This window comes from Calonectris borealis, chromosome 1, assembly GCF_964195595.1.
Source record: "Calonectris borealis chromosome 1, bCalBor7.hap1.2, whole genome shotgun sequence".
Lineage (NCBI taxonomy): Eukaryota > Metazoa > Chordata > Aves > Procellariiformes > Procellariidae > Calonectris > Calonectris borealis.
Window position 1 is genome coordinate 76708356 of NC_134312.1, and position 13440 is coordinate 76721795.

At 43.7% G+C, this 13440-nt stretch overlaps 3 protein-coding genes across 9 annotated transcripts in view; 1 reads left to right on the top strand and 2 right to left on the bottom strand.

Moving 5' to 3' along the window:
* LOC142087361 (poly(U)-specific endoribonuclease-A-like) overlaps positions 1-9983 on the top strand; it is a 10310-nt gene extending 327 nt beyond the window's left edge. The window contains exons 2-7 of the mRNA XM_075161515.1: positions 4643-4742; positions 6469-6580; positions 7147-7268; positions 7354-7466; positions 8044-8197; positions 8623-9983. Of these exons, the coding sequence (XP_075017616.1) occupies positions 4643-4742; positions 6469-6580; positions 7147-7268; positions 7354-7466; positions 8044-8197; positions 8623-8883 (862 nt within the window). The 3' untranslated portion in view covers positions 8884-9983. The remainder of the gene's footprint in view (positions 1-4642; positions 4743-6468; positions 6581-7146; positions 7269-7353; positions 7467-8043; positions 8198-8622) is intronic.
* Positions 1-12737, bottom strand: part of LOC142087313 (lactosylceramide 4-alpha-galactosyltransferase-like) — a 22287-nt gene extending 9550 nt beyond the window's left edge. The window contains exons 1-4 of one of the 7 annotated variants that reach the window (XR_012675419.1): positions 12654-12737; positions 10429-11639; positions 9855-9921; positions 8925-9777 (exon numbers count right to left, since the gene is read on the bottom strand). Coding sequence is in view for 1 of the 7 variants with exons in the window: in XM_075161439.1 (XP_075017540.1) it covers positions 10503-11636 (1134 nt within the window). In the remaining 6 variants the exon portion in view is untranslated. Of the gene's footprint in view, positions 1-1600; positions 3524-8924; positions 11640-12653 lie in introns of those variants that run through there. The other 6 variants (XR_012675421.1, XR_012675420.1, XR_012675412.1 and 3 more) reach the window with 6 other exon arrangements.
* LOC142087307 (lactosylceramide 4-alpha-galactosyltransferase-like) overlaps positions 1601-13440 on the bottom strand; it is a 50915-nt gene continuing 39075 nt past the window's right edge. Inside the window, exons 9-10 of the mRNA XM_075161428.1 lie at positions 12654-12764; positions 1601-3523 (exon numbers count right to left, since the gene is read on the bottom strand). The gene's annotated coding sequence lies outside the window, so the exon portion shown is untranslated. The remainder of the gene's footprint in view (positions 3524-12653; positions 12765-13440) is intronic.

Here is a 13440-nt window from a genome sequence, read left to right on the forward strand (position 1 = left end):
TAAAAGGGAGTTATGTGAAATGCAGCACTGCAATAACCCTGCTTCCTGTTTCTATTCTGTTTTACTAACTCACCTCTGCGTAAAAAGTTGGCGAGACAACTGAATCATAAGCTGTTTTAGCTAAAATAAGGTGACGCTGAGATCAATTTTTGCTTAAACATAGCTGATAACGTAGAATCGGTTCTCCAAACATCACCCACCTGCCCAGGACCTTGACAGAGTGTTTGCTGAGTAACTGCCCACTCTTATGTTTGTCCTTTTACAATGCATTTTCCTTTCCACCTACAAAACCTGTCTTATTTATCCTTTGGTATTTCAAATACCAACTTTAAACTAAGAAAAACATCACTGGACTCAAGGAAAAGACATACACACTGGCATAAGAGGAAAAACGAGAGAGTTGCTTGTATTTTCTATTAACCATATAAGCTGATGCATGTATTTCACAACATTTGAACCAATTTTTTTAAATTATTGGAAACTCCTTGTAAATGGCTGCTCATCAGGCTTTCCAAATGCTTTTCTTCTCTATGCCAAGATTAAAGGCTTTTTAAAAATTGGATGTTGTTCAAAGGATCTCTGAAGGTAAATTTACTTTAGAGAAGACGTTCAATCAAACCTTCTTTGCAGGGCTCCATGTGATCCATTTGCAATACATGTTTTTCTTGCTTTGACACTGTTGACTTGCTCACATGGTTCGCCATTGGCCCTTTAATTCTTTTCATGTCTTGAGTAATTTCTGATTTATAGCAATAAAAGACTTCTTGGGGCATTGTTTTGGATAGAATGAAGATTTCATACAAGAAAGTAATTTGGAAAAACAGGCACACCATGTGAATGTTTCATTTGAAAGCTATAATAAAATGGAGATGTTAGATTCTTTTGCTCTAGCTGCGCTGCTGCTGCATTAGAGTTATTATTGCAGAGAGCCTCCCCCAAAAGTTTTGTCAGGTCTTACAAGTGCAGATGAAGTTTTCTTGTTATTGGGGTGGTGCTTTGCGCACGTAAGCACATCCAAGCAAGAGTCCAACTAGACAAAACCCAATTGACCAAACTTCTTGCACAGAAATAATTTATTCTATGTGAAAGCACAAATCTAACAACTGAAAGATTTCACCATAGGGAGGGGATTGAGAATTAATGATGTTTTGAGTCATACATGCAATCGTATTGAAAACCAGAGAGTAAATACACAATACTCTTTTTCAGGAAAACCTTACTTAAATGCTGTGTGTCACGGATTTACATGAAGGTGTTGGGCTTCTTCTCTTTGAAGTTCTCTCACCTCATATGTGTAAGCTAAGTTTATGGACCTTTTTTAAAGAAATACTGTTCAGAAAGGGTTTTTACAAGATGACTATGTAAGTTGCTAAACAGGTTCTTTGCTTTGGCAGGGATATATTTTCTTTTATTCTAATCTTCAGTTACAATGTGTACAGGTGCTCTGCTCTGTTTGGAAACTAAAGGGACAACAAAAAGGAGAGGAAAAGTCCATGATGATATTGTGGTAGCACCCAGAGAGAAAAAAGAGACAAAAGGCTTTTATTTTATAAAATTAAGTGACTTTAGAGTTTTGGGAGACATTTTCTGAATGCAGGAATACATTTAGTAGAAGTTTATTTATTAAATAAATATGAGGATTGAAATCTGTAGGTACGCTTTTGCTGTAACCCTTTCCTGAGTAGACAGCTTGAGCTTGCCTCCATGAGCTCATGTGATATTCAATAACATTTCTAGAGGAGGAAAGATCAAACAGAGCCCTACAGTCCTTTATAAACAGGACAAACCTGCCAAGAGCAGACCAAGAACAAGCAGTAGGTATTGAAAGGATGACAGATTTCCTGTAAAGGTGACTTTTACCAAAATACATACATACTAAAATATATGTATATAAAATACTATATATATGGAACAAAATATTTAAAAAAAAACCCTGACATCCCCCCTAATAGAAAAATTAAATGTGAAAATATACCTTGGATGTTCAACAGACAGCAGACTTCTATCTGCCACTGGTAGTTATTTCCAAAGTAAAACCATATTAAACATAATATGGTGGTACTCAAACGGGATAAGCTGATGCAGAGGAGTAGACAGCAGGAGGGTCCAGAACCCAGGAGAAAAGTGATCCAATAAAATTAGGTCAGTTCAAGGTAACAGAAATGTAGATAGTGCTTGAAGTTTGAAAAACATCTCCGGTACTGTTCTGTGAATTTGCTGAACCTGTTCTTGGGACTTCAGCTGAGCTGGTGAGATGAACAATTTTCTGTTTAGTGTTGGTTTGTAAGCTCTTTTGAGAAGGAATTGCTCTTCTCTGGAAAGAATGTGGAGGTACGGCTCAATAAAAATGCTGCTGGTGGTGGCTTCTGTGATATGCCATGAGGTTAACTCCCCGTGAAGTTGAGTAGGTGCCTCCTTTGGGCTGCACAGCCAGTATTGATAATGTGATGCCACAAGCCACACTTCTGCTGTATAAGCAGAACCTGGGCTTTCGGCAAGGCCTGAATATAGCTCCTCTGTGACATACTCCTTCTGCTCCACTGTAAGATCCATGCAAGTACTTGTTCCAAGCAAAAATCTTCCTTCATATTCGTGTTTAACCCTAGCAAAAAAATATATCCTTTGGCTCCCATATACTAAAATTTTTAGTCCTTTTCCTTCTATCAGGTATTGACACCTATTCAAGCCCAGTTCAAAATTCAAGTGATCTTGTAGATTTCCCATCAAGAACGATCTCAAAGCATCACAGAGCCCGAGCGAAAATGGACTGTCAGTGCCTCTAGTGTAGCTGAGGTACATGATGGCTCAGATTCCCAGCTGCAGGCAGACTGAGGTGTGGCAGTTATGGTTGTCTGCCCTGCCCTTCCGTAGGAAGTTGCTTTCCCACTTTAAATAATGCTGAGTATAATATGAATATCATATATGTTCTTTACGCTCCTCAGCTGCTGCAGCTTATCATCTGGTGCATTAATATAAACTGGCTGCTTTTGGCTCTTAACTCAGGGATATGAATTCCTTTAACAAGCTCTCAAGGAGTTAAGCACAGATTGCTTATGCTTATGATTTTAATCTTAGGCTGTATAAGCTCCATCCCACAGTTACACAGACAATTCTGGAGAAGAAGAATTGTTCAATAATGTGAAAAAAAGGTCCCAGTTCCCCAAGCAGAGTTTGCTACTTTCTGTTTCCTTCAATACGGAGCTTAGATCAGCAGTTTCTGAGCCAGCCACAAAGCGCAGTCCAGGACAGGAGAAGGCACATAAAATCTTGCTGTACTGCTTCTAGACTAATCTCCCACCATTTCATTAATGCCCTCTTTTCTGCTATGATTTCTATTCCCTCCCTGCCAACAATAGGGCAGGTGCCCGCCTGGCTCACTTTTTGCTCTTCCTGGCTCTCAAGCTGCCTCACATCAAGGCTGCCACATCAGAAGACTGTGACCTTACCACAATATTTATTTGCTCTTTCTGCTAGAGAGCATGGAATTTGCCACTGGCTGGAGGATGCAGCGAGTATCTCCATCCTGGCCAGAATAGGAGAAGACATAACAGCAATCAGTTAGGCGGTTCAGAGTTGGGCTTGAAGGTGCCTTGGTTCAATCTGGGAGAACCAGTTGTTAAAATCATGGCAAGCTGCCCAAATGGCTATTTGAAAGAAATGCCCAAATTGACAAATTTCTGCACTCTTTTTTTCTGGAGAACATCTGCTTTGGAGGAGAAATTAAAAATTATCAAGCAGTTCTTCTCTGGGCTTTGATGCATGTGCTGGTTTGTAACTGGTTAATTCAACTGTCAGTCATGTAAAGATTAATCCACTTCTCTTTCTTCTCCACTCTGTTCTTTGTCTGGATCTTATGTGTTAGTGTAGACATAATGCCCTTGAAACTGGAGCTACCTTTGGCCGGTTCATCACAATAACAACTCTTCCTAAATCATGTTGATAGATGCATGGATAGACTTCTGAAAACTATACACTATGATGCAGGACAAAACTCCATTAAAATGAGGAAAGGACCAGCCTGGGTAGGTTTGTATGTGCATCAGAGATCAGTGCGTGAGAGAATTTTATTGTATGCAGACCCTGTGTTTAGAGTCTTAGTCATCCTTCAGCACGCTAACTTTATGCTAGGATAACCACGCACATGGGCGAAGGAGAGCATCTCTAGTGTGGAGTCTTGCAGGAAAAAAGGTAGGAAAAGTTGTATATGATTTGCATCATAGAGAGAACTCTTTGCTTCCTATTTTGTTGTGTAGTGTTGCTGCATGCTGATAACAACCTCCTGCTTGCCTCTGGTTTGTACATAGAATCCTCCTGAATGAAACACCATCATCTTCATTTTTGTTTCAGTGCATGGAAAACCGCAGGAAAGCTGCAAGAACTATGTTAAAATATACTCTAAAATAACCCCAGGGAAGGCTCAAGTTTCCTTCAGGTTACCTGCATTCTTTAGATATGAACATGAACAGTAAGCTCTATGGTTTTTAGAGCAGCACTGACAGGAAAGTGTGGCGAGAAGAGAAAGCTCTCCTGATGACAAGCTAGTATCCAGAACATAGAGTGACAATAGAAGACTCTAGAAGTGACTTGCAGAAATAACAGCATGAGTCTTTTTTAACGTGTATTTCTCTGGATTTCTTGACAGGAAGGCCTTAAATCATGAACTTTCTAAACTTTTCAATGAGATGTGGGATATGGATGTTAACCGCCTTATGCCTGGGAAAGACTACACAATTGATTTGCAGGTAACCAGTTGCTAAGTCACATGAGGAGTAAGGGCAGTATGGTACTGTAGGAAAAGGTGGCTGCAAAACTGCCTTTTGCTAAAAGAGTTGCCTATGCTTCATCATTTCCACTAATGGCACAGGCAGGACTTCCTGATGACGAAGAATCAGGCTGGAGGAACAGGCTAAGGAAGGAACATCATGAAATTCATCAAGGACAAATGCAACCAGAACAGGATGCCCAGAGAAGCTGTGAAATCTCCATCTCTGGAGGTTTTCAAGACCCAACAAGACGACATCCTGAGCAATATGGTCTGAGTTCAGTGTTGACCATACTTTGAGCAGGACTAGAGATGTCCTGAAATCCCCTCCACCCTGGATGGTTCTGTGTGTGTATGACTTGCTTGTGTGTATGAGCTGGGTGACTTGCAGCAAGGGAGAAGGGGAGATAGGTCCCAAGACATTCTTGGGGGAATAAGGGAGGAATGTGAGGAATTCCTGAGTCTCTCCTGGAGAGTGTGGAGTAGCACAGAGGTGTGGGTGAGGAGGGTTTCAGGGTTGCTACTACCAGTCCCAGGGAACTGTGGGGGACGAGTGGGTATCAGGGTTGATGAGCAGCCATTTCACTCCTTGCCAGCTCAGCGTAGTGCAAACATGACCGTGTGTTTTGGCCACAAATTGCAGCACGCTACTGAATATTCAGTATCCAATTTTGTACTCAGACAAGTGCTCAGACACTTTATTTCAACGTTGCTTCACACTCTCAGATATAATTTTCTATTGCTGATGAACTTGAAAAAGGGGTACCTACCTCAGGCCAAAATGTGTGGGGGAAAACTTCTCCCATATGGTTTCGCCATTTCTCAGAACAAGGCTCTACTTCCCCCTTGCCCATGTCAACAAACTGCTACTCATCTCTTCTCCTCTTTCTTTGAGAATGCCTTTTTTGGAACAGAAACTTGAAAATTGTCAGGAAAGCCTCCTTTCCATTTTGGATGTGCTTATTGGTAACGTTGATTCAAATGCCCTTAAATGTGGCCAACCAGAAGTCTTTGAAAACTTCAGAGCACCAGGACGTACCAGTCCAAAGCTGGTGGAGCTGCACAGAACTATCTCAGCATCTCCCTGGCACCGGGGGCAATGGCTGGGGCTGCGGTCATGAAGTCAGAGGGAGAAAACAACGGCTGAGCCTGAGGGAGCCTGCTCAGGAGTTGGATTGCTTACGCATTATCACGGAGGAGAGGAGAATTAGACCGGCTAGCTTGGGGAGTAGGGACTCAGGAGAGAAACAACCCCTCTGCTGCACTGCATGACCTCATCGACTATATGCAGTGGGTCTCTGGGTTACAAATGAACAGAGAAAGGAGGTGCACAGATCTCCTGTTTATTTATTTGTGGTGGGAGGGAGCCTTGGCTCTACATTACTTCTCTTCATCATTTGTGATGTATACAGCATAGTAGCACAGCTGGTTACTGATCAGAACTGAGCTACCACATGGGTCATCACAATCACCTCTGAAAATGAGTCAACAGAGAAATTTCAGGCTCTTACAGTGTCAGAGATTACGTCATTTTTCTTTGTGCTGGCGGTTCTTCTGCAATGTCTTCTCTTGTTTCGTAGGAAGACCATTCCTAACAAAGAATCCTGACAGTGTTATGGGGTTTGTTTTCATTATTATAAGGCAGGCACTGTCTCCCCGAAGGACATCTTACTTCTTTCCTTGTTTTACTCTGGTGTTTCTCCTAGGGAAAAGCAGGTGCCGCACAGCAAGGTGACAGTGCTGTCCAGGACAGCGCAGCCAGACGTCTGTTTCACAATGTAAACGAAGAACGCCTGAAGAGCATAAAAACTTTTGCAAGTGAGACCCGTTCTTTTGTTAATGGTGCAAATGACATGAAGAATCCCTGTTGGTTTTTTTGTGTTTGCCTAAAATATAACATCATATATAACTTGGATGGTGGTGAGGATCAGGCCGCGCGTCATTTGAAGGTAGCTTCCACAACGTTTGCACGGAGGTTACCTGTAGCCTCAGCCTCAGGAAGAACATCCTTTTGTGCCTTGGCCAAAATCTGAATTTCTCTGTGGTTCTTCCACTATAAAGTGAAATGGATGACACACTTGTCACTGCCTTGATGTTATTCCATGTATTGAAAAAGACGCCAAAGTCATCTTTCCTCCTTTGCTCACAGCTTCTTGCATTTCTGTTGGGGGCTATACTTCAAGGGTGTCTATAAATGTTTGTTTCCTTCCCTGATTTTTCTTTTCCCCGGATACATTAAGCTGATTGAACAGCTGGCATAATGGGGAGCACCATTGTCCTCTGTTCCCCCGACTCCTCTCTGAGCCACACAATCCTGTGTCTAGCGAGGCATATATGGCCTGTTCATCAGGATGAGCATGCTGAAAGTTTCTCTTTTTCTGCAGCCTTTATTTCCTTATTGGACAACTACGAGACATCAACTGGGGTAGCAGAAGTAGTGACTCCAGAAGAAATAGTTGAAAACAATTGCTTTCTTGATGCTATCTTAGCAACAGAAGTCATGAAAGTGAGTAACACAGATCTTTTTCAGTCGCTGAAAACACTGAATTAAAAAGTAAACTCTGAATATATCTTGGTTTTCTATTCTTCAGCTAGCTCATGAATATCTGCTTAAAAAAAACCTAGCAAAGCCCAACCCTGCCGATTTCAAATATCAGCTCTATGACATCTGGTTCCAGCTCTATGCCAGGAAAGAAGGAGACAGGTATGTTGGATGGATATGGCCCCGATAATCTCTACACTCTTCTGACTCGGGTAAATATACGCCCAAGGGCCATCTGTTACACACGGAACTGGAAGACAGCCTCAGAATATGGCCTAAATCAGGTGTTCGTTGCTCCCACACAGATCGTGTTGAAAGGCTTACTCATCCAATACCAACAGTATTGACCCTTGGGGCACACCGTTGGGGAATTGCCTCCAGCTGCACTTTGTGTCCCTAATCACAGGCCTTCAACCGCAGACGTTCACCCACTTTTCATCCCACCACATCATCCACTTTTCTAATCTGTACTTCATCCGTTTGCCTATCAGGCTGGTACGGGAGACAGTGTCAGAAGCCTTGCTAAAATCTGGATAAGCAGCAGTGATGCATAGTGGCTAGATTTCATTGCAAGTTTTGTGCAAAGTAGGAAAGAAAGCCCAACAAATCCAGACAAATAAAAAAACCCGCTCACAAATCAACCTAAGCAAGCTTGTGCATATTCTTGCCTTTTACCTCTGCCACTTTGAACTATTTAAACACATGAAAGACCTATATATTATTCTTTGGTTTATTACAGACCTGATTCTTGCGGTTTTGAACACGTTTTTGTTGGAGAAACAAGGCGTGGTAAACAGATCTTAGGTTTGCACAACTGGGTGCAGTTTTACCTTCAGGAAAAGCACAACCAAATTGATTACAAGGGATATGTCGCTCGGAAGAACAAAACCAGGGTAAGAACAAGCAGGGTGCCTTTGCAAGTAAGACAAATGGATCCAGAAATAAAAGCTGTGGTAATGAATCAAGGCACAACGATGCAATCGTAGGCTCAACTGCTTTGAACCTAATTTGCCCAGGGCTATATACGCAGAAGAAATACTAGCATGCCCTCAAGTCCACCTTCTTTTTTTGCAAAAACTACGTTAAAAAGTAGTGCTGGTGTTTACACCATCGCAACACTGCTGAAGCTTAATTGAGATCAATGATTGATCATGTACGTTCCAGAGGACAGGGGAAAAGCTGTGCTCTACCCATAGCACCCTGGCACAGCAAGGATGACTGAATCTTGCAATGGCCTCAAAAATTTGGAGTCGGAAATTGTATCTGTCTGGTCACAGCTGTGCTGGAGATTATTCTGTTGTTTTGTTTATGCTTTCAGCCTGACAAAGATGACCAAGTTTTGAGCATCCAGTTCAGCTGGAAGGGCTCGGTCAAGCCAATTGGAAGCACCTTTATTGGTGTCAGCCCAGAGTTTGAATTTGCCCTTTACACCGTCATTTTCCTGCTGGCTGAAGAAAGAGTCACACGTGAAACAGTGAAGATAGAGGAATATGAGCTACAGATGGTTGTTTGCCGCCATGGGCACCACATTGGAACGGCATATCCAGTACTCCTCAGCACCAGTAGTGAAGACCAGTAGTTAGAGTCACCAGGCAACATTTCTTTTTTTTTTTTTCGGGGGGTGGGGGGAGACGGGACACGGGACCGGACAGCAGAGTAAGCTGATGTGTTGTTTTATACAACTCATTTTGAGTAAAAATTGATGACTCACTCGCTTTTGGTCTGCAATGGAGTGTTCAATCAACAGTGTGCTGTGGCTCAGTGTCTGACAAACCCTGAAACATACTGCTGCTCATATTAAAGGCTGGATCAAACTTAGATCAGCCTTCCTTCATGCATGATAACACTGTACTTTTCAGCAGATAATGGAATTTAGGAAAAGGCTACGTTAAAATTGATATTTCTCTTATTTGTTAGCTACTGCATATATCTGAAAGAGCAATAACCCCACATTGGTTACACTTTGCCTTCCAGACAGGAACTTTGATTTGGCACCAGCAGAACCACAGTACGTTTTCTTCTCCGCTCCTCATTTCATAAGAGGTTATGCATTTTTACAATTGCAGTGCCCTGGACACACAGGAAACACATTCAGATGTAAGAATGGTCATCAGATCTACAGCAAGCTGCATCGGCTTTGCCCAGGTTTGCTAAAAGCCACACTAGGCTTTATCTCACCTAACTTTAACAGTCCGTGGTACAGACGCTTGTGTTCCCATTACGGGCAGTGATGCCTGCAGCCACTTATCTGCTTGTGTAGTCTGCATTAGGGTTAGATGAATGCATAATCCATTGACATCTCATTATCCTTTCTGGGGACACTGCTCCTACTCCTGGACCTGGTCACTGGTCCTTCTGCTGATGTGGACATGTCTGCCCCTGTTCTTCCAAAATGTGTTCAATACTCCAAAGAAAGGAAGGTGATGCTTCTCCTTCTCATACCAATGCAGAAACAGGCAGATGCTGAGACCCTCTGAGAGTGTGACAAGGACTGGTTAGATACTCGCATGCCACAAGAATTTCTCCACCTACGCAAGGATCTTTACTCACACTGGTAAAAGAACTGCTTCTGGCTATTTGTTTTCCTGAAGAGGACCAGAAAAGTCAGCCTATCGCTCTGGAATGTAAAACAGTAGGCAAGATCATTGGAAATAAAGTACCTTTGGAAAACAAGAAAAACTTTACACTGAGCCGAGCAGGGATTTAAAATGTTTTCTGTTTCTTAAAGCAATTTTCATATACTCACAGTCTCTCCCAAAACTTCGCCAGCCGTAAGAACCTTTACCACCCAGGGAATTTGGTCCAAAGCTCCTCTAAACCCTGTCGTATAGCACTGGTTGGCATTTATGTACATACTTAGAAACGTTACAGAGAGCAAGCCAAGGGTTCCTACAGCTGTTGAAACTACACGAGAGGTGTTTCAGGCCTGATACAATTGAAGAACAGCGACAGAGGAGCAACTCATAGGCACTGATTAACCAATTCACCCTTCCCTGCAGCATCAAGAGCTACTGATGGACAAGAAAAGACTCCAAACTCAGGTTCTGGTGTATATTTCAAGCACGTGGGATCTGAGGCAGATATCGGAAACGGTACAAAATCACTGAGATGTCACACAGAATACCTGCTCCACAGAAGGTGAAAGGCACTCAGTTTCCTTCAGGTTGGGGGACTTCCCTGCAGCCAAGGGCCCACAGGTCACATTGCAGGCCTTGACTGCTCTTCAGAGTCCTTCTTCATCTTCGCATATGTGGCAGGGCAGAACTGAGAATACAGCTGAGCCAGCAAAGCCTGGGACGTGATCTCTAGCCTTGTCCTGTGGCTCAGTTTGTTCCATACGTGCACCGCGTAGGTGTTCTTAAGGAGCTTGTGAAGCTCCAAGGAGCTGATTGTATCAAATAACTTCTTCCAGTCATTCCAGAAAACAGGATAAAAGGCTTCTGGGGAAAGAGCACGCACCCCTTTGCAGCTCATGTTGTTCTGGATGTTACTGATGGAGCACCACTTCTTGAAGACACGCGATAAGAGTCCTGGGCCTTGGTGGCCCCAGATCCAGCCATCGTAGTTGTCCACAAAGTCCTGCATGCAAAGCCCTATGAACTCATGCTTGGGTTTGAAGGACAGAAAGGCCCCGTTCAGTACATCCTGAGACTCGATACCAAGTGCATTGGTGAGGTTCTTCAAGTTCCTAAGCACAATGAAGTCTGTGTCCAGGTAGATGCCACCAAATTTCCACATGATGGTAATTCTGCAGGCGTCAGACAGGACGGCTAAGAAATAAGGTTCCTTCTGGTGCTCAGACTGCATGTACCACTTTGCCAGAGGCGTCCCTGAGAAAAGCTCCGGCAAGTCCAGGGGCTGGAATTCCACGTTGGGGAAGGAGCTCAGAAACAAGAAGGGCCAGTTGTTGGGTAATGAGGCGTTACCATTTACCAAGCCTTTCATGAGTACCACGACCCTCGTCCCAGGGTGCATCCGGGCCGCTGACTCCACAGAGCACGTGAACAGGTAACTTGGGTTAGTTTGCTCCGAGGTCTCCACAAAAAACACATCCCCTGGGGAAGGAGAGGGCCCACCGGCAGTGGGATGGGGAAGGCAAGGCAAAAGCTGAGCACACCTGCTTTGTGTAGGCAAGCTGTAGAGCTGGCCCTCAGCATCCTCCCCAGTTCTCCAGTAGAACATGACAGAGGCAAAGAACGCAAATGAAGTGGTGAGGATAAACAGAGCCCTGCGCCTGTGGCTCTGCAGCACTGTGGTCAGTTTTGGCAAGCAGTTGGACATCCTGGGCAGTCTTGCTCCAATCAGAGCCTGCTCTCCCAAGATGACCGTCATGATCTGAAGGAGAGGAAAGAAGAAATAGACACTGACAGGCAAGGCAGCAGACCACAAGCCTTGGGACAGTGCCACAGCAGAGCAGAACTCTCCTTCCTACACCTCAGGGCAGCATGCTTAACCTATGCCTTTTGGTCACTTCTGAAACAGCCTCCCGGCTTCTCCATATTGTTCAGGTCAATGCACAACTGAGGGGGAAGCAGGAAGGAGGATCGTGGCATTTCTCCTGCCTCCCTCTGCTCCATCTCCAAATCCCCATGCTCCAGAGCAGAGAGCTTCAGGAAACAGCAAAAACTTTAATCAAACAGCTGTAACCGAACAGACAGGGAACAGGACAGAGAACCCAGCTGGCACGGTCCCAGTTGTCATTCACCCCTGGTTACTGCAACTGGGTCACTTACTAAACTCTCCATGTAGCCAGAAAATGACTTGTCAGCCACACTGGCAGATTTCCAAATGCAACAGCACGGAGCCACCACTCTCCACTAGCCACTGGGGCTTGGGGGACAGAGGAGATGCAGCCGATACACAAATCATCAGCTCTGGATTCCCAGAACATTTTCTTCTCCTGCGGAGAAATGCCAGCATGTGCTGTGGCTGTTACATGCAGCAGAAAAAACCCACTCTGCTTTCTACATACCTATTTCCCCCTCCCTCCACACCACAGCCGGTTGAATCCCGTAAATCATCTTTAGCTTGGTAAACTGTAGAAGAGAAAGCAAGGACAGGCTTGAGGAGGACAGAGCCTTTGCTGCAGAGAAGGCAGGAAAGCGTGGCTCTAATCTAACAGTGAGCTTCAAGGTTACATGCATATCTTTAGTAAGAGCAGGAACTTCTACTACAATTGCACTTCCATATATTTAGAAATACATTTCTGCTTTTGTAGCAGAAAAGAGGACATATTAGACGCTGCATTAGCCAGTCCATTTATTTCACAAAACAAACACAGGAAATCTGGCTCTCTACCTTCCTCTGAAACTGCAAGTCCCACTCACAGAAACTGCAAATACTACTCACCTGTCCCTGCTTTCAAGACACCACAGAAGTCACTGCTCAGCTGGACAAGATTTTCAAGAGGTTAGTGTCTCTGAGAGCACCTATAACTCTGTGGTCTGGCACTTCCTTTTCCTGAAAATAAATGGTGAAAGATGGATTCTGAACACATGGAAAAAACAAGCAGATCAAGGAGGATGTGACATCATTCGTTCAGCTAATACAGTGGCTGATATAAGGTCATGCGGCTGTGCTGTGAAGAACTCATCTAATTAGAAAAGAATCAGCAAAATGCAACAAAAAAAAAAAACACAAAAGAAGAAGGAAATTGAGACCCCGTTATCACTACACTTTAAGCTTTATACTGTGGCACGAAACCGGTTGCTGTTTTGTTTTCTACTCTTTTGCTAAGAATTCCCAGTGCTCATGCTGCTTGGGTGGCTGCCACAAGAACTGAGCTGAGAGTTTCATAGAGCTGCCTCCTTCCACCCCAAGGCTTCAGCTCTGAACACTCCTTTGAACACACACTCTTTCGACCAATTAATCTATTCATCCATTTGGGAACACTCACTCTTATGCTGATACTTCATTGAATGACTTTGCCAAATTCAGGTGTCCCTCATTTTATGATAGAGTTCCCTCTTGTCCCTGTACTTGGTGGCGGCTGATCTTCCCTTACAGAAGACACGTTCACGCATTCATAAAATACCACCTTTATTCATACAGCCACTAAGTTTAGGGTTTAGTGCAGTTTCTACTCAGTTGCCTGCAACAAATTCCAGCTTCCCAGACCCCTCACCTCTCCCCAAAT